Source organism: Centropristis striata, chromosome 8, assembly GCF_030273125.1.
Source record: "Centropristis striata isolate RG_2023a ecotype Rhode Island chromosome 8, C.striata_1.0, whole genome shotgun sequence".
Lineage (NCBI taxonomy): Eukaryota > Metazoa > Chordata > Actinopteri > Perciformes > Serranidae > Centropristis > Centropristis striata.
In genome coordinates this window covers 8,901,978-8,929,752 of record NC_081524.1, presented here as the reverse complement: position 1 = coordinate 8,929,752, position 27,775 = coordinate 8,901,978, and the positions used below count along the sequence as shown (strand labels likewise).

General features: G+C 41.6%; 1 protein-coding gene across 1 annotated transcript; it reads left to right on the top strand.

The window, feature by feature from the left end:
- Positions 1-27,635, top strand: megf8 (multiple EGF-like-domains 8). Its single transcript, XM_059339242.1, has 44 exons — positions 1-418; positions 1,826-2,015; positions 2,112-2,275; positions 2,366-2,575; positions 2,745-2,925; positions 3,084-3,172; positions 4,089-4,302; positions 4,414-4,597; positions 5,613-5,758; positions 5,847-5,957; positions 6,046-6,197; positions 6,325-6,426; positions 7,120-7,267; positions 7,626-7,789; positions 8,131-8,334; positions 9,011-9,208; positions 9,392-9,664; positions 9,782-9,900; positions 10,007-10,138; positions 10,404-10,517; positions 10,687-10,770; positions 11,244-11,483; positions 12,131-12,315; positions 12,824-13,037; positions 13,752-13,992; positions 15,064-15,196; positions 16,000-16,250; positions 16,510-16,620; positions 16,721-16,839; positions 17,559-17,796; positions 17,890-18,061; positions 18,553-18,716; positions 18,849-18,984; positions 19,079-19,310; positions 19,398-19,524; positions 19,621-19,831; positions 20,255-20,469; positions 20,561-20,756; positions 20,860-21,028; positions 21,698-21,890; positions 21,982-22,152; positions 22,280-22,410; positions 24,166-24,298; positions 24,454-27,635. The coding sequence occupies exons 1-44, from the start codon at positions 395-397 to the stop codon at positions 25,951-25,953; spliced, it is 8,685 nt and encodes a 2,894-aa protein (XP_059195225.1). The 5' UTR covers positions 1-394; the 3' UTR covers positions 25,954-27,635.
- The last annotated feature ends 140 nt before the right edge of the window (positions 27,636-27,775 follow it).

Genomic DNA, 27,775 nt, shown 5'->3' with positions numbered 1-27,775 from the left:
GCATCTGTCCGCAGGATGGACTGCGGGGCTCGGGTCGGTACCGTTAGATGCTTTCGTCGTTAGCTGGCAGCATTTCCTACTAATGCAACGGCCGTGTTTTTGACACATCATTTCGTAACTACACAATAATGAATTACTCTTAAGTATTACTTTTTTCCTGCTTGATTCTGCAGCTACTAACGATTGCGCATCTGGATTTAGCCGAGCCGCTGCCGCTAATAGCGAACAAGCTAGTTTTGCAAACCGCTGTGCTGCAGCCGGGCTGTCTTCTGCACTGATACCGAAGCTGTAGCCCCTAGCTAATCCAGCTAGCTGTCAATCCGGAGCACTCACAAGCCAGGATTTAGCTGGTGTGGTAGCTAGCGTTAAAGGGTAACCGAAGATGTAAATTACAATGCGGCCAAAGAGACGGGAACTGGTGAGTATGATGATGAAAATGGCTCAACTAGCCATCTTACGGCCTCTGGCTGTTAACGGTACTCGACTTAGCTTAGCAACATTAGCTTTGTTGTGATAGTCAGAAAGATACTCTTGTTGCTGATACTAGCTGGTTTATCATTTTTGCTTGTCTGGATGTGAGACAAGCAGTTATTTAAGGTTAATGATAAGCATGATCTATATGTAACGCTAACGTTATAATCGTCTAAACCTTCGTGCAGTTAGGTTACTGTTATGTTTGGTGCACTGGTATGGAGCTAACGCTACTGTACACAGGGCTAACAGTTGTTAGCTTCATCAGAAGCAGTGTTTCGTCACTGTTAAAATAATCGCCTAAGTCATTTTTTCAAGTTTTGCAGGAAACACACAAAACTTCACCAAAAGTGTAACATATGACATTTATTGATATTTTTCACTCAAAAAGGATGTAACTAAGGATGGCTATCGGCATAGTAATAACACTGTGTGTAAATTATGTAACTGAAGAGAAATAAATGACTTAGGCAATTTTTTGAACATGCCTTTGTGATTTTATTTTGAAGGTGTCTACATAAGAGTCACACAAGCCTGTCAGAAATATGACATGACAAGTATCATGAGCATTAATGTTACTTCAGAATGTCATTAATGTATGTTCATGACACATCCCATGTCATGTCACTCTTATGTAGACATCTTCAAAATAAAGTGTTACCAAAATTAGTGTCAACAATAAAACACTCATAAGCTAAACTGATAACTAAACAATCTCCCTCTAGCTCTTCTTTGCTGGGTTCTTATCTGATGCCTATGAATGTGGCAAATTGTCAAAGAAGTGATGATCTTAAAGGGGTAAAATCACATGATCTGATCAACTGAGGATGTAGGGGATTTAACCTTAGGTGGCCGGCATCATGAGATGATTTAGGCAAAAAAAACAAACAATTTTGACAAAAAATGACTTAGCCGATTATTTTAACAGTCTGACGGGATGTTAGCTTCATCAGAAGCAGTATTTTTTTTCAGAGGCTGTGTCTGAGTCCCTTAAAGCATACCAAGCATTGTGATATTGGCACTTTCCTAGCCTGTTCAATTCAGCAGTGTGTATGGAATTGCAGTTTTGTCTTCTTTTTTTGCATCAAAAAAGCATTTTGTAGACAGGCAGGAGACTGCAAGGGCTGCATGAAGTTGTTTGTGAGACCACTTTGATTTCCATAGAAATAATGCTCTATCCAGCTGGCATGGTTCCTTGTCCTGTCTTGTGTTGTAGATCAAGTGATCAAGCCAACTGAATTAAGGAGGTTCACATTTGCTGCAGGATGTTGCTGCATATTTGTGGTGCATACTGTGCTCAGGGCTTGCACCAAATGATGATTTTTTTTGGCACCTTTTGCCTCCCATTAATTAGGCGGTGCCAGTGATGGCCTCCCCCCTTCCTGTCTCCTTCATCCTGGTGGTTCTGCTGTTGGCTGAGTCGCCTGTGTGCCAGGCAGGGGACTGCAAGGGCCACAGGCAGGTGTTGAGGGGACCACCAGGCTATGTCACAGATGGACCAGGAAACTACTCTGTCAATGGGAACTGCGAGTGGCTCATCAAAGGTATAATGAGCCAAGATAAAAAAAACAGTAGATTTAAACAAGTAACTTCAGTCAGTTAATCACACTGATATTCCCCTTCGTCTTTATGTCCTCCAGCTCCCAGCAACAGCCACCGCATCGTCTTAAATTTCACCTTCATGGACACAGAGTGTACCTACGATTACCTGTTTGTGTATGATGGAGACTCCTACCAGAGTCCTCTCCTAGCTAGTCTGAGTGGCAACACTCTGCCTCAACCCATTGAAGCCAAGTCTGGAAAGGTAACCAATTAAGAAATGAAGAAAGACACTGTGAAGAACTACAGCAATGGCAAATATTTACTTTGTGTCTGTATAATTTCCTTGCTCCAGATGCTGCTTCATCTCTTCAGTGATGCTAATTACAACCTCCTGGGCTTCAATGCAACTTACACCTTCTCTGTGTGTCCTGGAGCCTGTGGCGGTCATGGCCGCTGTGATTCCTCTACGTCAAAGTGCCACTGCCATCAGGCCTGGGGGGGAGCAGCTTGTACAACCCCGCTGTGCTCCCAGGCTTGTTCTGTGAATGGCCAGTGTGACAAGGTAAGAGTAGGGACGGGGAAAGTTTAAAGAGCACACAAGGCTATCAGTCTTTCACTGAAGGGTCACTCATCCTTTACAAGCGTTAACTATATTCATCACTTGTGCACTTTATTAAAACAGTGATTATTGGTCCTAAACTATTCTTTTTTTTCTCTGTGTTTTGTCTCAGAAAGGAGAGCGATGTCTTTGTAACCCAGGCTTTCTGGGTCACAGCTGCCAGCTTAGCTTCCATGATGACAGTGGGGCAGGGCAGTGGTGGCGTGTGAGTGATGGAAACCCTTACACGCCACCCAGGACGGGTTCTGCTGGAGTGTACCTGTCCTCCACTGGAGCCATGTACTTGTTTGGCGGTGAGTGGCATACTCTTTATTTCTGCTGATGTTGTTTAATTATTGAGTAAAAAAACCCTCCTTCCACTCCTAATTTGACTTGACTCATCTCTAATATCTGATGGTATTTGTGATGATTAATGACATCAGTGTATTTTTGATTACTTCTTTTCCTACAGGTTTTGACTTGAACAGAGCTCTTGGTGACTTGATCAAATATAACTTCTCATCCAACCAATGGGAAAGCCGATCTTATGGTCACTCTCCTGTAAGTGGTTTATGGATAAACACACGAACAGTTTTTGCTTCCTCCTGTCCTTGCACCTTATATACTATTTTTTCATTGCAAAAAAGTGACCTGATTACAAGTCAGCCTACTATTATGTATGTCATGTAAACAAGCAGCCTGGTTTGCTTAACCGGGATACGGTATTTAGTGAAACCCTGCCAACACGGCTAGATTTCTGCTGGTGAAACATTTTTTCCTGGCAAAGGGATGTAAGGAAACATAGTAAACAAGTGAGCCTTCCAAAATATGTCTTAAAGGCCTTCTATGCAGCTTACATGTTGTAAATACAACATTCAAACTTGGCCCCTCCTCAACCAAAAGTGAAATCAAACCCCAGATTCAATCTTGTTTTGGAACAAGATATAATTTGTAGCTTTGTGCCCAAAGATTGACACCAAGAAACATCCCAAGCACTCTCTGGAGTCTCTGGGGTCTCTGAAGATGCAGACACCACCAAACACTTCTAGTGGGTCATAAGAGAGAGGGATTACTTTTGTATGAGTCTGTACATTTAAAAAAAATCTTGCATAGTACACCTTTAAAGTCAAGCTGAAATGCACAAAACAAAGTTGGCTTCAACAGCTGAACAGTAGATCATTTGTAAAATTCACATAGAAATGCACATAATGCCTTTGCGTTGACTCTCTTGTCAGTCCAGATATCCTGGAAAAAACTCCCCAGTGGACATCGTCCTATAAAAATATTCACTTGAAATATTTCAAGTACTTAAAAAATATGGTTGGTCAGCAATCTGATCAATTTTAAACTGTATAAATGAAGTTATCAATCTATTTAACTGCTCTGCTTTTTTCTGATTTCTCCTGATTGTCTGTTTTTTGTTTTGTGTACATGTAAACATAGTCATCTTGATTATAACTTCTCCCAATGTTTTCAGGTGGCTCGTCATTCCCACACAGCAGTAGAGTGGATGGGTAATATGGTCATCTTTGGAGGAGAGCTGGCCAACGGCTCCCTGGCCGGCGATGTCTGGATGTACCGGCCGCTCCACGATGACTGGCAACAGCACGGCTTTTCAAATTCACGTGGGTCTCCTAAGCTGGCCAACCACGCAGCAGCTGTAGTCGACAATTATCTCTATGTATTTGGAGGTAGGTTTCACACTATATTATCACTCTGTGTTTGGATTAGCACAGGTTTATCCCTTGAGATATAAATCATACTTTAGCTGCATTTTTCTTTTTACTCTCCTTATTTCCCAGGTCGCACTGAGGAGGATATGTTTTCTTCTTCTCTGTATCGGTTCGGCCTGCACGGCTCTGGACGGTGGGAGACTGTTCAGCCCACTGGTGGGAAGCCCCCGGCCACTGCTGGCCATTCAATGGTGTTCCACAGCCCATCCAGGACACTGCTGGTCTACGGGGGCCACAGGCCTACCACTGCCAGGTATACACCCTTTTGTGTATTAGCATACTGGATACAGTAACACATAAGGTTTTTATACACACATTTCTGTTTGTGGTTGTTTGTGAGGAGGTGGAACAGATTGCTCCATAGTTTTGGAGTGTATCTCTGTTTGTTGTGGGAATGCACATCTGATATTTCTGTCTATTCCTGCACACATGAAGAAGGAAAACTTGATGCATTTAGATCTCCAGAAAAGGATAAAAATGAGGATAGCAGAGATAGAAAGTATTTGAAAAAACTTTGGTTACCCAATGAACATTTTGAGAATAATCCACAAAACTAATGTCATTATTGTTTTTTTCTTGAATATATGTGTATGTAAATATGTATGTGTGTATATGTATATATGTGTGTATGTGCATGTACAGTCATGTAATCTAAACACTGTAAATAATATATGCATATAAACACATAACATACAAACATACATATACAGTCATGGAAAAAAATATTAGACCATTGTTTTCTCCTTGCTTTCTTGTTCATTTTAATGCCTGGTACAACTAAAGGTACATTTGTTTGGACAAATATAATGATAACAACAAAAATAGCTCATAAGAGTTTAATTTTAAAGATGATATCTAGCCATTTTCCATAGTTTTCTTGATCGTAACCAAAATCATTATCAAGAAAACCATGGAAAATGTCTAGATACCAGCTCTTAAATTAAACTCTAATGAGTTATTTTTGTCCAAACAAACATAAATTTAGTTGTACCAGGCATTAAAATGAACAAGAAATTGAAGAAAACAATGCTCTAATATTCTTTTCCATGATTATATATATGTATGTATGTATGTATGTATGTATGGTTATGTGTTATATGCATATACTATTTACAGTGTTTTGACTTGTATATATATTTATTTGATTGCATACGGGAAAACAAACAATAAACTTCAAGGAATAGAAAGAAAAGAGATGAATAAAAAAAACACCATATACATCATCTTTATGGATAATAAAAGTACGCTTGTTGTATGTTTTTTCTCAGGTTCAGTGTGCGGGTGAACAACACGGACGTTTTCCACGTGGACAGGCGGTTTTGGACATCTTTCCGTTCCCGTTTCCCAGCAACTGGCCCCAGAGAGAGAGCTTTCCACTCAGCCACTGTCATTGGAAACTACATGGTTGTTTATGGTAGGCACTAAGGAAATGAGCTGATGTAATTCACTTCAAGTGCCATACTGTCTATATTTATCTATTTTCTTTCTTTCTTCTCTTGCAGGTGGGAATGTACATATTCATTACCAAGAGGAGAAGTGCTATGATGAGGAGATCTTCTTTTACCACCTGGGCTGTCACCAGTGGGTGTCTGCTGGGGAGAGATGGTCCCTCAGTGAGTTCCTGTCGCCTCTCACACACAGTTCAGTCTTACTTTAACATCTGCACATACAGCGCCTACAAAACTTTAACTTTTTTCTCAGGAGGGGATGCTGTGAGGGGGCGATACTCGCATGTTGCTGCTGTGATGGAGGGACGAGTGCTGCTGGTAGCTGGAGGTTACAGTGGTGTTGCACGGGGAGACCTGGTGGCTTATAAAGTTCCACTGTTTGTCAGTAGCGATCAAGGTGACAGGGTAAGTCAAAGTGTAACAAAAACAGAAACAGAAGTCATATCATCAAGAAGAATGTTGCGTAATATTGTGTTGAGCAAGAGCAGCTAAACTAAATAGTTGTGAAACTCTGTGTGTCTTGTCTTATCAGGATGCTGTTTGTGCTGAGGCGCTGGACGAGAGTATGTGCCTTAAGAATCCCGAGTGCAGCTGGTGCGAAGGCCGCTGTCGAGAGTACCAGCCCACTAATCCGGTAACACTTCCCTCAGCACAGATGTAGATGTACAGGTGCATCTCAATAAATGAGATTATCATAGAGAAGATAATTTAATGTAAGTAATTCAATTCAAAAAGTGGAAATAACACAAACATGTCATGTCTTAATGTATTAAATTTCTTCTAATTATAATGATTATGGCTTACATTTAATGAAGACCTAAAATTCAGTGTCTACATTTTTTTTATATTACAAAAGACCAATTTTAAAAAGTATGTTTAATGTGGAAATGTTGGCCTCTGAAAAGTATGTCCACATGCACTAAATACTTGGTTGGGGCTGTTTGACTTGAACTACTGGAAATGGACTTTTCCATGATATTCTTATTTATTGAGATGCACCTGTAGATCATGCAGATGTAGCCACAAAATATATTACTGTTATATCATTTCCAACTTTGTGCAGGGGTGCAAACTTGCAAAAATTGCTGTTTTGAATCCAGAATAGATCATTTGTGCAATTCATGTAGATCCATTACAATTTTGCAAATTATTACAAGTTGGATTGCTTAATGCATAAAGCACATTCATTTTACCAAGCATTCTTTGTCACTATTTTCACCCCTGATTAGTTTGCACCCCTCATAGTAACACCCCAAACCATTTCCTCACTCTGTATGATCTGTCAGCATTACTGGTGCAGTGTATAACCCCTGTTTTGTCCTCACAGTGTGGCAGTACTGGTTGCCTGGGCCTGGCACGCTTCCTGTCTGATTGCCAGTCCTGTCTGGTGTTCAGTGGCACTCCGGCTTCTCTGGCTCGTGCCCCTGGTGAATTTGGCTGGTGTGTTCAGAATGAGTCCTGCCTACCAGTGTCAGGTGAGACGCAGGGAGGGAGGAAGGAGGGCAATAGAGAAGGGCTAAGCCTTAGAGTGAAAAAAACATGGGAGGGACTTATGTTGGGCGTGTTTCAGAGATGGAGTATAGTGACGTGACGACACTCGGCTGGCATTGGACAGGCGACTCAGACCATGATTTGACTTGCCTGTCCAATCACATACTTCCTTTGGTGCAGTGAGGTCACGTTGCTTTACTCCTTTTGAACACACGTCACACAAAAGTCACAGATCAGACTCGTTTCAGTACAGTAGAACACTTTAGGAAACTGCTGAATTATGAGATTTTAAGAGGTCAGATGTGTTCTTTGTGTGCTGACCTCTCCCTCTCGGTCTCACAGAGCGAAGTGCGTGCCGTGTGGACCAGATCTCAGGGGCGTACGGCTGGTGGGGGGAGCGTACCCTTTTCCTAACCTCCCTCCACTCCTGTCGCACCGAGAACTATGTCCCGGGACTGCACCTGCTCACCTTCCAGCACCCCCGCAACGACTCCCAGCCTGACAAGGTACGGAGTCCAAATCTCAAGTGCTTACTGTACTAGTTGTGGTTGTAACTACTTCCCTCTCTGCTTACACTGATCCCTCCTTCCTTCCTCCAAACATTGTTTTGATACTTTGACTCATTTGAAGTTCTTCAATTTTTATTCTTTGTTTCAAGTTCCTTAATTCAATGCTCACTTCTCCTTTTTTGTGTTCCTCTTTGCTGTCTGTTTTGCAATGCACTCTTAGACAATATTCCCTTTTCAAGTAGTTTGTCAAACAATTTGTAGAGAATAGTGCTTCTGTTGATGTGTTTCCACTTCCATCCATCCTCCACTATCCTCCATCCTCCTCACCCCTCCGCCAGGTGTCCATCCTCCGCAGCACCACCATCATCCTTAGCCCCACCACAGAAATGGACGTAGCCCTACAGTTCAGGGGCTTCATCCACCCGTTGTGGGGTGCCCCTCCGCCTGCACCTCCTCCCACCGAGACGGTCTCCATGTGGGCTCGCATCCAGAGGCTCCACTTTGAGGCTCGAATGGCTACAGGGCCCAACTCCAGCCAACTGGTGAGGGAAAGTGCATGTCAACACTTCTTGTCTGTGTTTTATTCAATAAATTAGATTAAAATAAAGTGTTCACCTGAAATTGCAAAGTAATAACACAGTTAGTTGTTCTGTCTTGTAATATTGTTTAATATATCCCCACTGGAGTAATCAGTGCAGGGTTGAATAAACTCTGTTGTGTGTTTGCTTGCTGTAAGTTACATCTACCTTACTTAACAACAAGATTGCGTATATAATGTGATTCAGGACTTAGAGGGAGTCATCCTTAATCACAAGGCTGGCAGTTGATCCCTAGCTCCTCCTGTCCACACATCAGAAGCCTCCTTTAGCAAAACACTGAATGCAAAGTTACTTCCGCGTTTTGTCCATTAAGGTCAAAAGGTGCTGTATAAATGCAGTCCATTTGCCATATATGTGTTTTGACAGTTTTGTTGCTGCAATGTTTGATTTGACTTTTTATTTTAATTCACTGCTTTATATCGAAATGGTTCATCAAGCACTTTTATGGAATGTTATTTAATTAAAAGACAGTTGTTCAACATGTAAACCCTATATTTTCTATTAACAGCTGTGAGATTTATTAACTTAGGAGCTCTTATTTATTGCCAGTCTTACTTAACTCTTGTCTACTATTTTTTTTCTCTCTCATTCTTTATGCATCTTTAAACTGTCGGAGCAGGAGGTGGTGGGTCGTTGGGCAGCCCAGCAGGAGAAGGAGTTGAAGCTGCTGGCTCGCACAGATGGGAGTAGACTGTTTTCTAACCTGACCAGGGGCAACCATTACTTTGTTCAGGCTGAGGGCTACCTCAACAACTCGGGCTCAGGGCAGACCAGTGAGATGGCACTGATATGGAACAGAACGTTGCCTGGAGGAAGTGTGAGTACTTAACATGCATAAGCAATGAAAGTAAAAAAAAAATGAATAGGAAAACTGTAGTTGCTGTTTTTTTTCTTTGCACATTTAAATTTCTGGCATTTTTTCTTGCACAATGAGTTTCATTTACTTGCAAAACGTTGGCTGAACTCTTACCTCTTTCCCCATAACTCGCTCTCCCTTTAGGAGATCTCCTTCCTGTTCCTGGAGCCTTACCGCTCAGGTACTTGCTCAGGCTACATGTCCTGTCTGGCCTGTCTGTCCGACCAGTCCTGTGGCTGGTGCCCCTCTTTGGGCCGCTGCCTGCTGCGGGACAACCCAGACCTCGAGCCCTGCCCAGAGGGAGAGAAAGGGGAAAGCAAGGGAGAAGGCAAGGGAGAAAGTCAGCGCCATCTGCTGTTGGCCCCCCAGCACTGCACCTTGTGTGAGGAGTACAGAGACTGCTCTGCTTGTACTCAGGTAATTCACAGATAACTCCTTGATTTAACAAAGAGCCTCACTATGGAGCTGATATTACACAACTTAATTCGGAGCAATTGTGTTGCTGACTCGTGCAAATCTAAATTTGGCCTGCAGGATCCTTTTTGCGAGTGGCAAATAAACTCAAGCAAGAAAGGTGACTACCAGTGCAGTCGAAGGGGAAGACTAGATGGATCCATACGTGACTCAAGGGGGTGTCCTAAAGTCTGCAACCAGTGAGTAGAAAAGCTACATCTTTGTTTTACAAATCATACATATTTCAACAAGAACCTATAATTCACCCTTATTGTCCTCTCTGGACATTTTTTTTGTCTTGCAAAGGAGAAAGACGTGTGGTGAGTGCCTCTCTAACTCCAGCCAGTGTGCATGGTGTGAGTCCGCCCAGGCCTGCTTCTACTTTGCTGCCTACCTCACAAAGTACCCCTATGGAGAGTGCAGGGACTGGTACGACAGGTAAAATGAGGACTTTTTTTCAACATTTTTTTTCATGCTTACACATAACTATGCTTTACTGCTAGTTTTTGTGATTTCAATTTGGATTCATAAAGTAGTACACTCACATTTCTTAAAAAATAAAAATAAATAATACAAACAACTGACATTATTTTAAATTGTCATGTTTCCAAGTGCAATAAGATATATGTTGTCAGTCTGTGAGTTGAAATAAACCTTAAATCAATAATGTAATATTCTCTTTTCTTATTCTCGTACTCGGCAGCGTTCATTCGGTTCCCCAGTGTAAACAATGTTCAGCTATAAACACGTGCACAGACTGCCTGAAAACGTTCCAGTGTGGCTGGTGTGGTGACTACAATAATCCCACAATTGGAAAGTAAGTATGGCAAATTTGTGATATTAGCAAATATCATATATCATATATTGTTGTCCAAAAAATTTAAATACATTTATATATTTCTTTTTTATGAGCAATTTGCTGATATTCTTCAGTTAAGTTTTACATTTTTTTGTGTTTATTTCATGTTTTCCACTCATCTTTTCAGATGTTTGAGGGGAGACTGGGCAGGAATGGATGACCCCTTGGTGTATAACTGCAGTGTGGCTGTGGCTGAAGCACGGGCTGCAAAGTAAGATATCTCTGGTTACACTTTCCTGTTATTTTATTGCACTTTGAGGCACTTAACTCATGACTTTTCCCCGTAAGATAAGATCTGTTTTGTGGGTAATTTTTTCCTTTGAGTAGTGTGGATGGAGTGTTTCTAGCTGGTTGTAAATGTATTTTTGGTGGTCCACTTAATGGAAGGGGACAATTTCAAACTTTTAACTTGTTTTTCACTAAAAAAATTGCAAGCCTAATCTATAAATAAAACCCACTTGTCCCATTCCGTTTTTTAAAACATTTCAGTGTTAGCAGTTTTATATAAAATTTTAAGATAGTTGAAGTTCTTTTTATTTCTTAATAATGGCTAGATTTTGCTCTCTGAAATCTTCACGTCCATCAAACTAAAAGAGAACTACATCAAGCCATTTAATGCACAGTTGATAGGCGTATAGATATTATACCTGTCTAACTTTACGTCTCCTTGTCTTGCTCTTTCAGCCCTGAGCCCCAGACCTCGGCCCCACCACGACCCCTGGAAATGGAGTTGGAGCTGGAGCACCTGGAAGATGAGGAGCAGGATGCGATCTGGTCCTACCCCACCTGTCCTGACGTAGAGGAATGCAGGCTGGGTCTCCACAACTGTCACCTCTTCGCCACCTGCATCAACACTCCCACCTCCTATGAGTGCCACTGTGAGAGAGGATACACAGGGGATGGCACGCTGCACTGCAACCAGACGTAAGATGTGTTCCACTGTTGATAGGCCTGTCACGATAATAACTATATCGACTTATCGTTCGATATATAAAAATGGACACGATAGATTTTTTCTGGGCTCAATATATTGTCCTTTACATGTGTGTCTTTTTGTGCTTTTTGTGTTGTGTTCAAAGTAATGCTGCAGATGTTTGACAGGCAGTACAAATTGCAGAAAAACAAACTATATTTCCCAAGCAGCCATTCCAGCTGTTTATATGTTATTTTAATAATAAAATAATATAATACATGATGATTATCTCATTGCAGTGTTTTGTTAACAGAGCCTGAAAGTCTATTTTAATTGTTTTGGTTGTAGTTTATATAGGATATTACAATATTTCTTTTCCACATTTCAATTCCAATTTTTGATATTCTCGAGATTTAAAAAGGCATTGCTGTGGAAAAGGTATTATGCTGTAATATCGTTATAAAACTAAACATCGATACAACGATACTATTGTTTATCGTGATAGTTTCTGTGAAAATATATTGTCCTAAAAAATGTGATATTGTGACAGGCCTAACTATTGATTCATCTTTCAACCCTCCTACCCTAAAAATCTTCTCTGCATTTCCCATTTAGTCATCACTAAATGGCCACACCACTATTTTTGCCCTTCTCACAGGTGCTACAATGAATGCCGTGAGGGCCAGTGTAGTGGCAGCCCGCGCTTTGAGTGTGAATGTTCCCTTGGCTGGACGTCTGACCCGGCCACTCTGGTTCTCAGTGGTGTTGAATGTGACGTGGACTGTGGCTGCAACTTCCATTCCACCTGTATCACTGCACCAGGGATCTGTGACGAATGCCAGGGTGAGACCTCCATATGTTATCAGTCATCCTTTGTACAGGTGCATCTCAATAAATTAGAATATTATTGAATAGTCAATTTCCAGTAGTTCAAGTCAAACTGCCCCAACCAAGTATTGAGTGCATATAGATGGACATACTTTTCAGAAGCCAACATTTCCATATTAAACATACTTTTTTAAATTGACCTTTTGTAATATTCAAATTTTTTTGAGACACTGAATTTTAGGTCTTCATTAAATGTAAGCCATAATCATTATAATTAGAAGAAATTAAATAAATTAAGACATGAAATGTTTCATTCTGTGTGTAATGGATCTTTATAATGTGTTATTTCCACTTTTTGAATTGAATTACTGACATAAATAAACTTTTCTATGATATTCTAATTTACTGAGATGCACCTGAAACTCATCCAGGTCAATTTATGAGAAACTCATACTCATAATTTGTTTAATCAAAATGCATTCATTTAAATTTCTCCTGCTGAAATCCCTCCTCTGTCGTTCAGATTGGACTACAGGACCTCACTGTGAGCACTGCCGTCCAGGTAGCTTTGGTTCGGCCCTGGCTGGCGGCGGCGGTTGTGTGCAGTGTGAGTGTAACGGCCACGGTGACCCTCTCAGAGGATACTGTCACAACCAGACAGGCCAGTGCTACTGCACCCATAACACTCAGGGACCACACTGCGAGTCATGCCTGCCCGGCTACTACGGAGACCCCAGGTAAGGAGATCTTCATCATATACCTTGAATGTAATGCAAACTCTTTCAGTCTGAACTGATTGAAAACAATTTGTAATAAAGGAGAGTATACTTTTATATAGTATACATTTTTAATAATAAGATATTGATAGAAGTGGAATGAACAGGGGAAGAATTTTCTTTAATCATGACCCTTCCGTCTTGACATCAGGCCTGTCACGATAATTATTATATCGACTTCCTGTTCCATATATAAAAAAGGACAAAATAGTTTTTTTTTCTGGACTCAATATGAATTTACATTCGTGACTTTTTGTGCTTTTTTGTGTTGTTTAAAGTAATGCTGCAAATGTTTGACGGACAGTACGAATTGCTGGGAAAAACATATATTTCTCAAGCGGCAATTCCAGCTGTTTATATGTTGTTTTAATCATAAATTATTATAATACATAAGGTTTATCTCTGCCTGAAAGTGTTTTATTCGTTTTGGTTGTAGTTTATTTATTTATTTATCTAGGATATTTTAATATTTCTTTTACACATTACAATTCCTAGTTTTAATATTCTCAAGATTTAAAACAAGAGGATGTACTTATCATGCTGTAAAATCGTCATGAAATTAAAGCGACATCGTTATGATACTAACGTTTATCATGATAGTTTCTGGGAAAATATGTCGTCCTAAAAATTGTGTTATAGTGACAGGCCTACTTGACATCTTTCACTTTCCAACAGGAACAATGGCACATGCTACCGGCAGTGCCAGGGCCGTTCTGTGCTGCTCTCCTCCACCACCTCCTCTGCCATGCCTCTCTCCTCTTCTCTGGGATGGCGAAGTGGCACAGAGGGGAAAGGAGGACTTTCTCACTGCCTGTGGGTCCTGTCTGTGACCGAGAACCTGGCACCTTGTCTGCCCCGACAGCTGTGTCCCCCTGTGGCCCTCACTCTACACCCAGACTCCCATACATATTGTAAAGTGAGTACAAACATGACCTGAGTATACATGCAAGCAAATGAACATGTTAGCTGCGCAGTAGCATCAAACACTGTCAGTATGCCTCTCTGTTAATTAAACGATTATATCAAATCAATCAGTCTGATAAGTTGTTAGCTGCTGTATAATAACCAAGTACAACAACAATGAGTTTACACGACATATCAATCCATGTCTGAGAAAAAAGAGCAATTAGACTGATCAACTGATACAAAGGAGCTATCTATCTACTACTAAACATCATGCATTTGGGTTCAGAGTCACTATGTGCAGGCAGCCAGTAGGGTCTATTTATTTGTTTTTATTAACATGTTCATAATTCAAATTCAAAATTACTTTATTTATCCCTGAGGGGAAATTCAGTTAGTCTGTTAGCTCTGACTGCAGCATAAAACAACACACTTGCCACCACAGACTGATAAAACATGTCAAATATACAGATATACATACAGATGTCAAAAGATCTGAGATTCCTTCATAAAAAAATGGCAGCTCTGCCCCTTTTTTTTGTAGAGAGTGTCTGTGTTTAGGGACCAGTCCAACTTATTTTCCAAGTATACACCTAGATAGTTATAACTTGGCACCACCTCAATGTCCACCCCACAGGTATTCACTGGCTGAAGGGGGAGCTTGAACCTGTGGAAATCTATGATCATTTCCTTAGTCTTTGAGGTGTTCAGGAGGAGATAGTTCTTGTGACTCCAATCACTATATTCAGATTCCTGTCCATTCCTGATACACACCACAATAGCAGTGTCGTTGGAGTACTTCTGGATGTAGCAGGACTCAGAGTTGTATTTGAAGTCCGCTGTGTACAGTGTGAACAGGAATGGAGCCAGAACAGTCCCTTGTGGAGCCCCTGTGCTGCTCATTAAGGTCCCAGAAACACAGTTCCAAAAAAAGCATTGTTCTCACAGTTAAAATTAAAATGTGTCAAAGCGTTCCTATATCCATACTTGTTATGATTATATCGCAGCCAAGGGGCATTGTTAATAGCTATTAGGCTACTGCTGAAATAACTGTCCCCCCTACATTCGCTGATGTGTTTTGCAGAGCTCCTATGTCTACGTGTTTGATGGCCTCCCTCGATTCCTGGCCAATGGAGTCGTACATTCAGATCACAACCTGATTGGGGCATTTTGTGGCACTACAAGAACTCAGCCAATCACTGTGGAGGCCACCTCAGGTATCTAACCAAGTATTCATTAAGTAACAGGCTTTTTGCCCTGAGAAATCTGCTATTGAAATGGTATTTGTGGGCTGTCACACATCCTTCTAAACAGATTAACTCAATGTTGTACAAACTAATTATTTGAAGTTGAGTGGATATTTTAATTAGGGATGCACGATATTATCGGCACGGTATCGGCTGACATTGGCTTAAAAATGAACTATTGGACATCGGCCATCACGTCGATATCCTCCGATATAATAAACCGATTAAATAATGTGGTGCTGCTTACTTGATTAAATGCACAACCTCGACGCCTATGTCTGTCATATGTTCGGAATTTTTTATTGTTTGCACATCACTTCTCTGTTGCACCTTAAACACATGTTTACTTATTATGTCAATTGTGAAATTGGCCAAATTTGCCCTGATTGTGGGTTTTGTCATTGATAATTTTAGGGAGAGCATCATCCAAGTTTTAAGTAGGATGTATCTTTTTTTTTTGAAAGCAATTGTCAAAAATAAGTATGCAGTTTTAAGAATCAAGTATTTTACTTATTTTGCACAAGGAATGAATATTACATAACAAATGTGATAAGAGTATGCTCCACAATACTGTATGCTAATTCCACTACCGAAGAGAGATGAAGATCTCTGCAATGTTGTGTGGGAAAAAATATCCGCATCGGCTAAATGAGTTGCAAAAAAATCGGCATATCGGATATCTGCAAAAAATCCAATATCATGCATCCCTAATTTAAATACACACAGAGTCTAAAATCACTTTCACTACATTGTATTATCTATTTTACTACCAGGTGTGATCTCCGTCTACTTTGAGGCCAATGTCACGTCAAACAAACCTCAAGGCTTCAATGCGTCTTTCTGGGTGCGACGGTGTCACCAGACCTCTGATGAGGGTGACGAGGGGTCACCTGTGTGTCCAGGTGGAGCCCAGTGCCAAGGAGGGCTCTGTCAGTGCCCTCAGGGGTACGGGGGACCCCAGTGCGACCGGCCCATGTGCCCTCAAGATTGTGGAATAGCAGAAGGAAGAGGAGCTTGTAATACAGTAAGAATTGTGATCATTTATGTTCGGAAATTGTTGCTTTTATTCTCCAAGTTGATCTATGGGCACAGGTATCACTTATTTAAGGAAATAGACATTTAGGGATTCATAAAGAATGACATTTTTTTTCTAAAATGTACTGTTTAGTGTTAGAGAGACAGTAATTTTATACTCTATGATGTAAATTAATGTATCTTGGTGAAAATAGTTGTGTTACAAATCTTTCGACATTGCTAACCAAGATATTTTCTCTTGTATTTAGTCTCTTGGAGTGTGTGTGTGTTCAGACAGCTGGGCCGGCTCCGACTGCTCTGTTCCTCGGGACTCCAACAGCCTGGTCTGGGAGACACTGCTGGACACACAACTGACAGTGGTAGGTGCAGAATTTAGACAATAAAAATGTTTAAATCTGTGTCTAATTTTCTTACACCCCAGAACACACAAAACACTCATTGTGCACTGTTGCTCCACAGAACCAGGCCCACAGGTTCCTCCACAGGATGGGACACTCTCTGGTGTCTGGACCACAGGGAAACCTCTGGATGTATGGCGGGCTCTCTCTGTCAGAGGGCATTCTGGGAAATGTCTACAGGTAGGGCCAAGTAACAGGAGTCTATTCTGAATAATACTAATGTCACAAAACTTTCAAAATAACATTTGCAATGCAGTCAAGAAACAATTTGGTGTCCTGCCTGCCACACACAAAAGGAGGCACACACCTGTATTAGCATGGCGGTCTTGCAGCGATCTAACAGCACCATAAATTACATTTTTATAATTATACAATCATGGAAAAAATTATTAGAACACCCTTGTTTTCTTCAGTTTCTTGTTCATTTTAATGCCTGGTACAACTAAAGGTACATTTGTTTGGACAAATATAATGATAACAACAAAAATAGCTCATAAGAGTTTAATTGATTTTCTTGAGAATGATTTTGGTTATTATCAAGAAAACCATGGACATGGCTAGATATCAGCTCTTAAATTAAACTCTTATCAGCTATTTTTGTTGTTATATTTGTCCAAACAAATGTACCTTTAGTTGTACCAGGCATTAAAATGAACAAGAAATTGAAGAAAACAATGGTCTAATATTTTTTCCATGACTGTATATCACTGTATTTAAATCTAGGATTAACATCTCTTTTTTTATTTTATTTATTTATTTATTTTAGGGTGATTAGGACATCTATAAAGGCTTTCAATGTACCAAAAAAAAAATCAAACATTCTGTACTGACCTAGTAAATAGCACATTAACTGTCTATATGTGCATGCAAACACGTTTTGTTTTCCCTGGTTTGTTTAGGTATTCTGTGTCAGAGCGCCGTTGGACCCAAATGTTGACGAGCTCTGTGGAAGAAGGCTCGACTCCGAGCCCTCGCTATCACCACGCCGCTGCACTGCTGACCAGTCATGAGTCTGGCTCTGGAAGCCACGGGGCCAGTCACGACTTCATGTTGGTGGTGGGAGGTGTCACTCAAAACGGTGTGGCCATGGATACCTGGAGTCTCAATCTCAGCAGTTTGGTCTGGAGAGAACACAAGGTTAGGAGGACTTGTCTTGGAAATACAAAATATTTAGTGTTTTGTTTTGTTTTTTTACCTCTAGCGAATTACATTTTCTTCCACCTTTGACAGAGCATAGTGCTTCCTCCGGTGGCAGGCCACACTTTGACTGTACGCAGAGATTCTTCTGTGCTGTTGATTGGAGGTTATTCTCCAGACAACGGCTTCAACCACCACCTGCTGGAGTTCAGCCCTCACACTGGAAACTGGACCATCGCTCCCCACACCGGCACACCGCCTACAGGTTTTGCTTTTATGGATTGTAACATAGTTTTTCCTCAGTCATTTACTTGACTGATGCACTTATGCTGCATTCATGTGCTTGGGAAGTCCTTCTTCCGAATTCAGTGTATTCATGAACTTGACTCATAACGCGGAAACTACAGATATTACAAATTAGTTTCTTAACCAATATTATCTATTGCCTACATGTATAATATGACTCAGACTCTGCAAAATTTTGGCCAACTTTCTGGATAATTGTTTGGATTTAGGGCTGCTAGTGAATTTTCACAGTTAGAAACTAATTGTCACATTATTCTGACTGACACCACATGAATACAGTTCAGTTATATAACTACAAGCATTGTATAGTTAATTTATTAGTCCACTGCCCAGAGAAAATTAGTATTACGTTTTGAAAATATGCATATATAAATACACAAAAACGTAAGATGCACACTTACTTTTTAAATTTTCAATTAAACCTGCTTGCTCTATGTGTTATCCAATTAGGTTTATATGGCCACTCAGCAGTGTACCATGAGCCGACTGATGCCATCTATGTCTTTGGAGGCTACCGCTTCCACGTGGAGACCGTGGAGCCCTCAGGCGAGCTCTACAGTCTGTACTACCCCAACCTCACCTGGTCTCTGCTGGTCCCCTCACAGGGCAATAAGGTAAGATGTTGAACTCATCTGGTCTCTGTCCTCCTATTACAGGACGATACATTTGACAGGCCAAGCATTTATCTTCTCATTAGTCCACAGCAAACCTAACTTATCGACTGTTGTTGTATTATTTCTTTGCAGCCCCTGTCCCGTTTCTTCCACGCTGCAGCCATGATCAAAGACACCATGGTCATCGTCGGGGGAAGGACAGAAGAAGAAGACTACAGTAACTCAGTGTCTCTGTACCAGATCAACTGTAACACCTGGATACAACCAGGTGACTGTCTTAGCATCTTTCTGCAGATTCAGTCATGGTCGAATCATAATCTGCCGTACTATAACCAGACTACTTTTTGTCTTCTTCCCTTCAGTCTCAGCTGTAGGAGATCCGGTAAATCGTTCAGTGTCTCTCGCCATGACGAGCTGGGGCGGCCGCCTGTTCCTGTCAGGAGGCTTCAATGGTGTAATGCTGGGTAGACTACTAACCCTGAGTGTGCCCTCTGACCCCTGTGCGCTGCTGCCCACACCAGAGACCTGCAACACTACCACAGGCAGCTGTGTCTGGTGCAGGGGGACCTGTGCTTCTTCTGACACTGCTGAGAGGTAACACAGGTTCTTGAGCTTGAAGTTATGTGCAGCTAGTAAATACAATAGGTCCAACTGACATTTCTCTCCCTCCTCCTCCATCAGAATGGGCTGCTTCGCTGGCCAGTCTCCTTGTTCTCCGACCCCTCGTCTGCCAGACCAGTGTCGCAGACTGAAGACCTGCAGCGAATGCCTCGCCCGACACCCTAAAACATTCTCCACTCCATCACAGGTAACATACAACACCCCTACTCTAACTCATTAAATTGCTTAACGTGAGGCAGCTACTTTTGATCAACTAAAATCTCCTCCTCATTGAATTTCCCAGCCTGCACTACAGTGTAAGTGGTGCACAAACTGTCCAGAGGGGGCCTGTATCAGCAGCTCTGTTAGCTGTACTTCTGAACATGACTGTCGGATCAACCAGAGAGAGATCTTCCTGTCCAGCAACTGCACTGAGACCAGCTGTGAGGCTTCTGACTGCCCAAAGTGTACTGCCTCAGGAAAATGCATGTGGACTCGCCAATTCAAACGCACAGGTACTGGCAATAGATTTGAAGATTCTCAAGAAAAATAGTTATTTCCTGTTTATTTAAAAACAATTGAGTCTTTTAAAAGACTTTCAAAACTCTAGAAACTGTGACACCTCGTTTGTTGTCCTAAAATAAAAATCTGAGGTAATAAATCAAGTGAGAAGTTTTCTCATTTTGTATTTAAATGGATGGACAAAATTCTTTTACAGCTGACGTCAGTGCCCCCTGCTGGAATTTTCGGTAGAATGCAGCTTAAGGCACTTCCTGGTTTACCTCCATGCTCAGACCTGGAGGTTGCCGCCTGATGCATACATATTATTTTGGAGATAATTAATTTGGTTTCAGTTGAAATTTGGCAATCCACATGTGTGGATTTTTTATTCTCAGGATGTTTACCACAAAAATATGACTGTGTTGTGATTTCTCCAGGTGAGACAAGGCGTATCCTGAGTGTGAACCCCACCTACGACTGGACGTGTTTTAGCTACGCCCTGCTCAACGTCTCACCCATGCAGGTGGAGTCTTCTCCCCCTATGCCGTGCCCTCCACCCTGCCACACTCTCAGTAACTGCAGCCTCTGTCTGGGCTCCAGAGGCTCTGATGGGGGCTGGCAGCACTGTGTGTGGAGCATGGCTCTGCAGCAGGTAAGCAGCATGAGCTTTACAGACTATTTTGCTCACAATATTTGATAAAATCATGTTCAGAAACGTTTAATTTCTCTCCCCTTTCCTTTAGTGCATGAGCCCGTCTTTCGTGCCCCTGCGGTGTGAGGCGGGTCAGTGTGGCCGTCTGCTCTCTGGGGGGGACTCTTGCTCTCCCCAGTGCTCCCAGCTCACCCAGTGCTCCCAGTGCATTGCCAGGCCTCAGTGTGGTTGGTGTGCTACTCGTGGGGGCAATGGGGCTGGACGCTGCTTACAAGGAGGACTCGATGGTGAGATATATCTTGAGATGATGGGTTCAACATGAAGAGCATTGTGGAGAGAAACACATCTAAATATCTGGTGCACTCACCATCCTCCATTCTTGTCTCCCAGGTGTGAGTGAGGGTGTTTGCCCCCTGAGGAACAGCAGCTGGTCCTTCCTCCACTGCCCAGAGGAGGATGAGTGTGCCAACGGCCACCACCACTGCAACAGCACCCAGGACTGCCACGACCAGCCCCAGGGATACCACTGCACCTGCAAGCAGGGTTACATACTGAGCAGGTAGGATCCAGGTTTCATATTTATATCTCAGCATTTAAAAGTATAGTTTAAAAAAATATTGTATTGTTTTTTCTGTTACTGTACATAGGCCTGTCACGATAATTACTATTTCGACTTATTGTTCGATATATAAAAATGGACACGATAGTGTTTATCTGGACTTAATATATTTTGACATTTACATAAGAGGCTTTTTATGCTTTTTTATGTTGTGTTTAAAGTAATGCTGCAAACGTTTGACAGGCAGTACGAATTGCAGATTTTTTTTTTTCCCAAGCAGCCATCCCAGCTGTTTATATGTTTTTTTAATAATAAAACAATATAATACATAATGAATATCTCATTGCAATGTTTCGTTAACTGAGCTTGAAAGTCTATTTTATTTGTTTTGGTTGTAGTTTATTTATTTAAGTTTTATTTATCTAGGATATTTTAATATTCCTTTTCCACATTTCAATTCCAATGTTTAATTTTCTTGAGATTTGAAAATGAATTGCTGTGGAAAAGGTATTATGCTCTAATATCGTTATAAAACTAAAACGACAATGATACTATCGTTTATCGTGATAGTTTCTGGGAAAATATATCATCCTAAAAAATGTGTTATGGTGACAGGCCTAACTGTACAGGTTTACTGAAAACCTCTCTTTTTGCTTTTCTCCTGTATAGTGTTTCTGGTCAGTGTGAGCCAGTGTGTGCACAAGGCTGTGTGAACGGGACGTGTGTGTCCCCAGGAGTTTGCCAGTGTCACTTTGGATTTGTGGGCGATAACTGCTCCTCTCAGTGCAGCTGCAATAAACACAGCAACTGCGCTGGTGTCAGCAAACCAGATGTTTGCCTTGAGTGTCACAATAACACTATAGTAAGTGCTTGTATATGAAACACACAGTTACTGTAAACACCGTTTTTCCATGCCCACTGGTGACGTTTTATTTATTTTTTCTCATTTCCAGGGTAAGCACTGTGAGAAGTGTAAGCCTCTCTTCGTGGGCTCTGCCAAGGGGGGAGGCACTTGTCGTCCATGCCGGGAGTTTTGCAGAGGAAACAGCGCTGTGTGTTTATCTGTAGATGAACATAAGAAGGCCCTTGACAACCCACGGCATTTCCCTCTGGACCCCAACAACGTAAGTGTCTGCCTCCTCGAAGTCTTTTCCTGATTATAATAACAAATACACCAGTCGTGCTTACTCTTGTATCTTGGGCACTGTCTTTAATTTTCGGGGGGTTTTCCAAATCTCTTTGTCTCTTCAGATTCAGAATTGGGTGTCTGAGGGTCCCACAGAAGAGAATGCAGTGTGTGTGAATTGCCAGAACAACAGCGTGGGGGAGAAGTGTGAGAGCTGCCTCAGTGGCTACTTCCTGCTGCAGGGGAAGTGTGATAAGTGAGTAGCGTTTGCTGTTCACAGTGGATTCAAATGCTGAAACCAACATTAGGAAGCATTTATAATTTACATGTTTGGATTTTAACCTTTATGCCGTCCTTGGGTATTTTTTATTCTTATATGTCTTTTATACTCTATTGATGCATTTTGCACCCTTGTGGCAAAAATGTACATGTACAATACTGCTGTAAAATCATCATAAATCAATTTTAATTCTTTTACTGTGATCAAATTTTTATTTACTTTCACAATTCAAGAAAGCTATACAAAACATCAAAAATGCACTATGATATAACGTATAAAAAGGCAGATTTTCACAATCAAATATACAGGACACCTAGAACATAAGAATGTGTCCTAGGCTGTAATAAATGCACACATTATGTTACGACAACAGTTAAGATAGATTAGGGGGCAAATACACACAGACACAAGTACAAGTGAGAAAATTAAAAATAATAATAATAAAATACAATTAAAAAAACACCAATAATACCGGTCTACATAGAACTTAAATAATGAATGAAAAAATATAAATGCACCTGGTCAATAATGGGCTTAATGCAACACTCAGCTGTAAGCATGCCTTTCAAGGATCCAGCAATACTGCGCTAATAATTCCGTGTGCTCCCAGTAGCCCCATTAACTCGAGCCGTTGAGAGCTCCATATATACAGTATCCAAAAAGGATAGGGTCCGAGATCTAATAGTTTAACAGATTATGAGGTGGCTGCCAGTGGGCTGCAACTGTTTTCTTGGCTTCTGTCTCTTTGGCAAAAATTTTGCTTTTTTTAAGTTTCAGATAGATTCAGAGATGACAAATCATTTAAAATGAGAAAAGATATAGAAACAGGTACTGTGACATCCATCAAAATAGATAGTTGGGATGCGACATTCCTCCAGAACTGTCTCACAGGAGGACAATCCCTAAACATGCGACAGTATGTACCTTGAGCCTTCATGCAACAAAGCATACAAAGAGCGTCTTTTACATTTTCATGTGATGAAGTTTGTATGTCATGGAAAAAATAATTAGACCACCCTTGTTTTCTCCTTCCTTTCTTGTTCATTTAATGCCTGGTACAACTAAAGGTACATTTGTTTGGACAAATATAATGATAAAAACAAAAATAGCTAAAAAAAGTTTAATTTAAGAGCTTATATCTAGACATTTTCTATGATTTTCTTGATAATGGTTTTTGTTATTATCAAGAAAACCATGGAAAATGGCTAGATAGCAAACATAAAAATATTGGTTTAACTCTGGACAGTCACGCACCCAAACCCCCTCTACAGGAAGTCTACCATGACCCCATACTAACATAAACTGGTACAGCCTGGACACCAAACCCTTAGATTTAGTTTGTTTAGTAAATACTTCATAAAGTGGATGAATGTTTAACGGGTGCTGTCAAGGAACACCATACGCCTTCATAGCATATCTCAACTGTAAATATAAGGAAAAGAAGGAACCCAGCAGATTGATTGCAACTTTGATGCCACTGAGACGTGGTTCAAGGTAGGCCTGCTGCTTTTCCAACTTCAGATTCAGCAATGGCAGCAACATCCTGCCTGGAGCTTTTGTTTTTCGTGGACATTGTCACTGACAATGTTTGGCAAACGTAAATATGATGAAACAATATGGACACCGATATTTCGGAAAATCAATCAATTCTGCAAGGCTGGGCTGGGTACTGAAGACTCGAGCTGCTATCTTGTCCAGCTGATCACCATCAATTTTCATTCTTCATTGCAGATGTCAGTGTAATGGCCATGCAGACACGTGTAATGAACATGATGGAACAGGTTGTCCATGCCAAAACAACACAGAGACCTCATCCTGTCTCAGCAGCCCTCAGAGTGACCGCAAAGACTGCTACAGGCAACAGGTATGCACACGCTCTTTAAATATACAAAAGAAGGCTTCTTTGATTTTTCTGTCTCTGCCCTGATGAACAAAATATTTAGAATAGAAATAAGGTTTGCGACTGTGTCCAATTATTTGCTGTTTGCTCAATTGCATTTGTTTTGCTCTTCCAATCAGTGTGCCAAGTGCAAAGACTCCTTTAACGGCACGCCGGTGAATGGGCGCCAGTGCTACCGTCAGTTCAACGTGGACACTGAGTGCTGCTTCGACCCCACGTCCCAGACTAACTGCTTCCACGATCCCACCATTCGCAACCTGCCCAAGGGGCGCACTGTGTTTTTCTCTGCGCAGCCAAAGTTCACCAATGTTGACATACGGGTCACCATTGATGTCACCTTTGGGGAGGTGGAGGTGTATGTGTCTAACTCCCATGACATCTTCATCGTGGATGTTGACCGACACACAGGGATTCACACCATCAAAATCGAGGACGAATCAGTGACTAGGGGGACAACGGCTGGTGGAGATAAGGATTCGCCTCCGTCCCCTATAAAGGTGTTTGCCAACGCCTCGTCCAGCCTCGGGGGTCCTGTCCTCCCCCAGAATCCCCTGCAGCTGCAGGCAAAATCCGCAGGGGGAGAGAGAGAAATCACGGAGGAGCGGGCAGAAGGACTCATCACTTACATCACTGTGTGGAAACCGCAGACGGTGCTGATTGTCCGTGGCGTTCGAGATCGTGTGGTTATCACCTTCCCCCATGAGGTGCACTCCCTGAAATCCAGTCGCTTCTACATCGCTCTGAGAGGCGTGGGAACCTTCGAGAGACAGGGAGAGTCCCAGGGCCTGTTGTTTCTGCGACAGGACCAAGCGCACATCGACCTTTTCGTCTTTTTCTCTGTTTTCTTCTCCTGCTTTTTCCTCTTCCTGTCGGTCTGCGTCCTCCTGTGGAAGGTCAAGCAGTTCCTGGACTTCCGTCGGGAGCAGCGTCGCCACATCCAGGAGATGACCAAGATGGCGTCGAGGCCCTTTGCCAAACTCACCATATACCTTGAGCCGGAGGAGCCTCAGCTCATCTACCTGCCTTCTACAGGCGGAGGCGTCGGGGGCAGCACTGTTTCACTTGCTCATGCTCGCACAAACAAGATAGGAGGAGTGGTGGTGGGCCAGAGGGGTCGGGCAGGAGCCGTCTCCTACAAACATGACCCAGGCTCCGGACCCACGGCCCACCACCACCACCACCTCACCCTGGGTGGAGGGGGCAACGGTAGCCAGCACCTGCCGCTGCACTACTTGAACACCCACCACTATGCCAGCACCACATCCGGCACCCCGGCCTCACACCATCACCACCCATCCACATACAGCGGCTACCAGCACTTTTGCCGCTCCGACCCCTTCCTCTCTCAGCTCATGGGCTTTTCTTATTCCACCTTTAAGGTAGGGCCAATCACCTTAGAGCCCACAGATGATGGCATGGCTGGGGTGGCCACTGTCCTCTTCCAGCTGCCTGGGGGGGTCTTGGCTCCCAATCGTGCCTGTCTCGGCTCCGCACTGGTTACGTTGCGCCAGAACCTGCAAGAATACTGTGGCCATGGCAACGGAGGGGGGCACCCAGGGGCGGGAGCAGGGCGCAAGGGGCTTCTAGGGCATCAACACCTGACCACTATGGCTATGTAGGAAAGCAACAATATAATTAAAGACCCGAGAGATAAAAGAGATGGGATAAATCTGTAAAGTGTTTGATATATGATAAATTAATTTTTTTGAAAGCTGCAAGTCAAAAACAAAGTCCAAAAGAAAGCGTTATGACAGAGTAGGTTAACGTGAGCATTTTGAACAGAGTTGTACATACACTGTATAATGAATTATTAAGTGTCTTTTATTGTATTATGTCTTGCTGTACTGTAATTCAGTGCTTCACATGACCAAGCCAGCTGTCTCTAGAATGCACTACAACTGCTATACGTATCAACAAAACAATGTTGCATCCTGTCTGTGATCACTAAAGAGGTATGGGCACACTCGACACTCAGTCTCATACATGGACTGAAGCTGGACTGTTGTCGAAATTCTTCTCACTGACCAACAGAGGTGTTGAAAATACAGCCGCTCTCTTTGGAACCAACATGTGCTTTATACCCCAAAAAGTGACAATCAAAATTGCCATTGAGAACAAAAGACTTAAATCTGTTCAGCATAATGTGCAAGATTTTGATTGTCAGCTCAGCGCAGGTAAAAAACAGTCAAAGTTGCTTGTGAGATGGTTTTTATATCATAGTCGATATGAGTGATTTATAATTGTAACTCAGTATATGGCAGGCTTCTAAGCTACATGTTTATGTTAAACAGACTCCTGAGTATGTTTCTGCATATTCATCCACCTGCTCTCTGTTACACTTTTATTTGTTTTTCTGCTCATCTGCCTTCACTTCTTGCCTTGTCTGTGAGTCGACTGGCTTACACTTGATAACAAAAACATATTTTACAATTTGTTTCGTGAATTGTTTTTGTAAAGAAAAAAATGAAGTATGATGTTTTCAATATTGGTCTTCAGTTCACATTATAATAATTTAATTACACAACGAAACTCGTCCATAAAAAATGAAGAAATTACGTGTCCTTTTTGAAACATTTCGTTACATTTTGTTGCCATTTAATGTATGTTGGTGTTTGGCTAGTTTTGCTGGACTGCTTTTTTCAGGCAACTTGTCTGCTTAGATGATTGTATTAGCCAATCATAGCTGCAATTTGATTTAAAAAAAAAAATTGGATGTGGGAAAAAAGTATGGAAATTGTTACTTTATTGAAATTACAGTGATAATGGAAAGAGTTCTCCTGGTGAGAGATTTTGAGAAGACTTGACCGCATTTTTATTTGCAATGAGACTGAATAACTTGTTCACTGGTTGATGTTAACGTTAGTATTTTTTTGTTTTCTCTTTGTTTTCTTTTTTGCACTGCATGGAGGCAATGAACCCCATTATTCACGTGAAACACTAAGAGGGGATGTCGTCCAGCCTCAGGTGGCACACAGTGTCATGGATGAACTCAGATTGATGCTACTGGCTTCTTGTCCAATGAACAAAATCATGATAAAACATGAAATGAATACTCACAGCATAGTTAAGCAAACTAGAGCTCAAGTAAATACTGTCACTATTTATAACAGCCCTCCACAAATAAGCATTAATACTGTTTTTCTTTTGTCCTGTATCTTTGTGTATGTTCTTTTTTTAAACATATTTTTGTACATAACTTTTGTTGTTTGTTTTTTGTTTTCAAAGAAGGGAACAGTGTTGTACAGAAAGTTGCGTCAAGATTCTCTGTCCTGAGTCGGCTGAAATAAAGTCTGGAACATGATTGTGAGTCTGTTTTTTACAGAAGAGAAAATTGTGCAATTGGTCCTATTAATAATATTAGATGATTGAAAAGGACAGTAAGCACATGACACCCACAGAATAAATGTACTGAACGCACTGAACTTTTCCATGGTTTTCTTG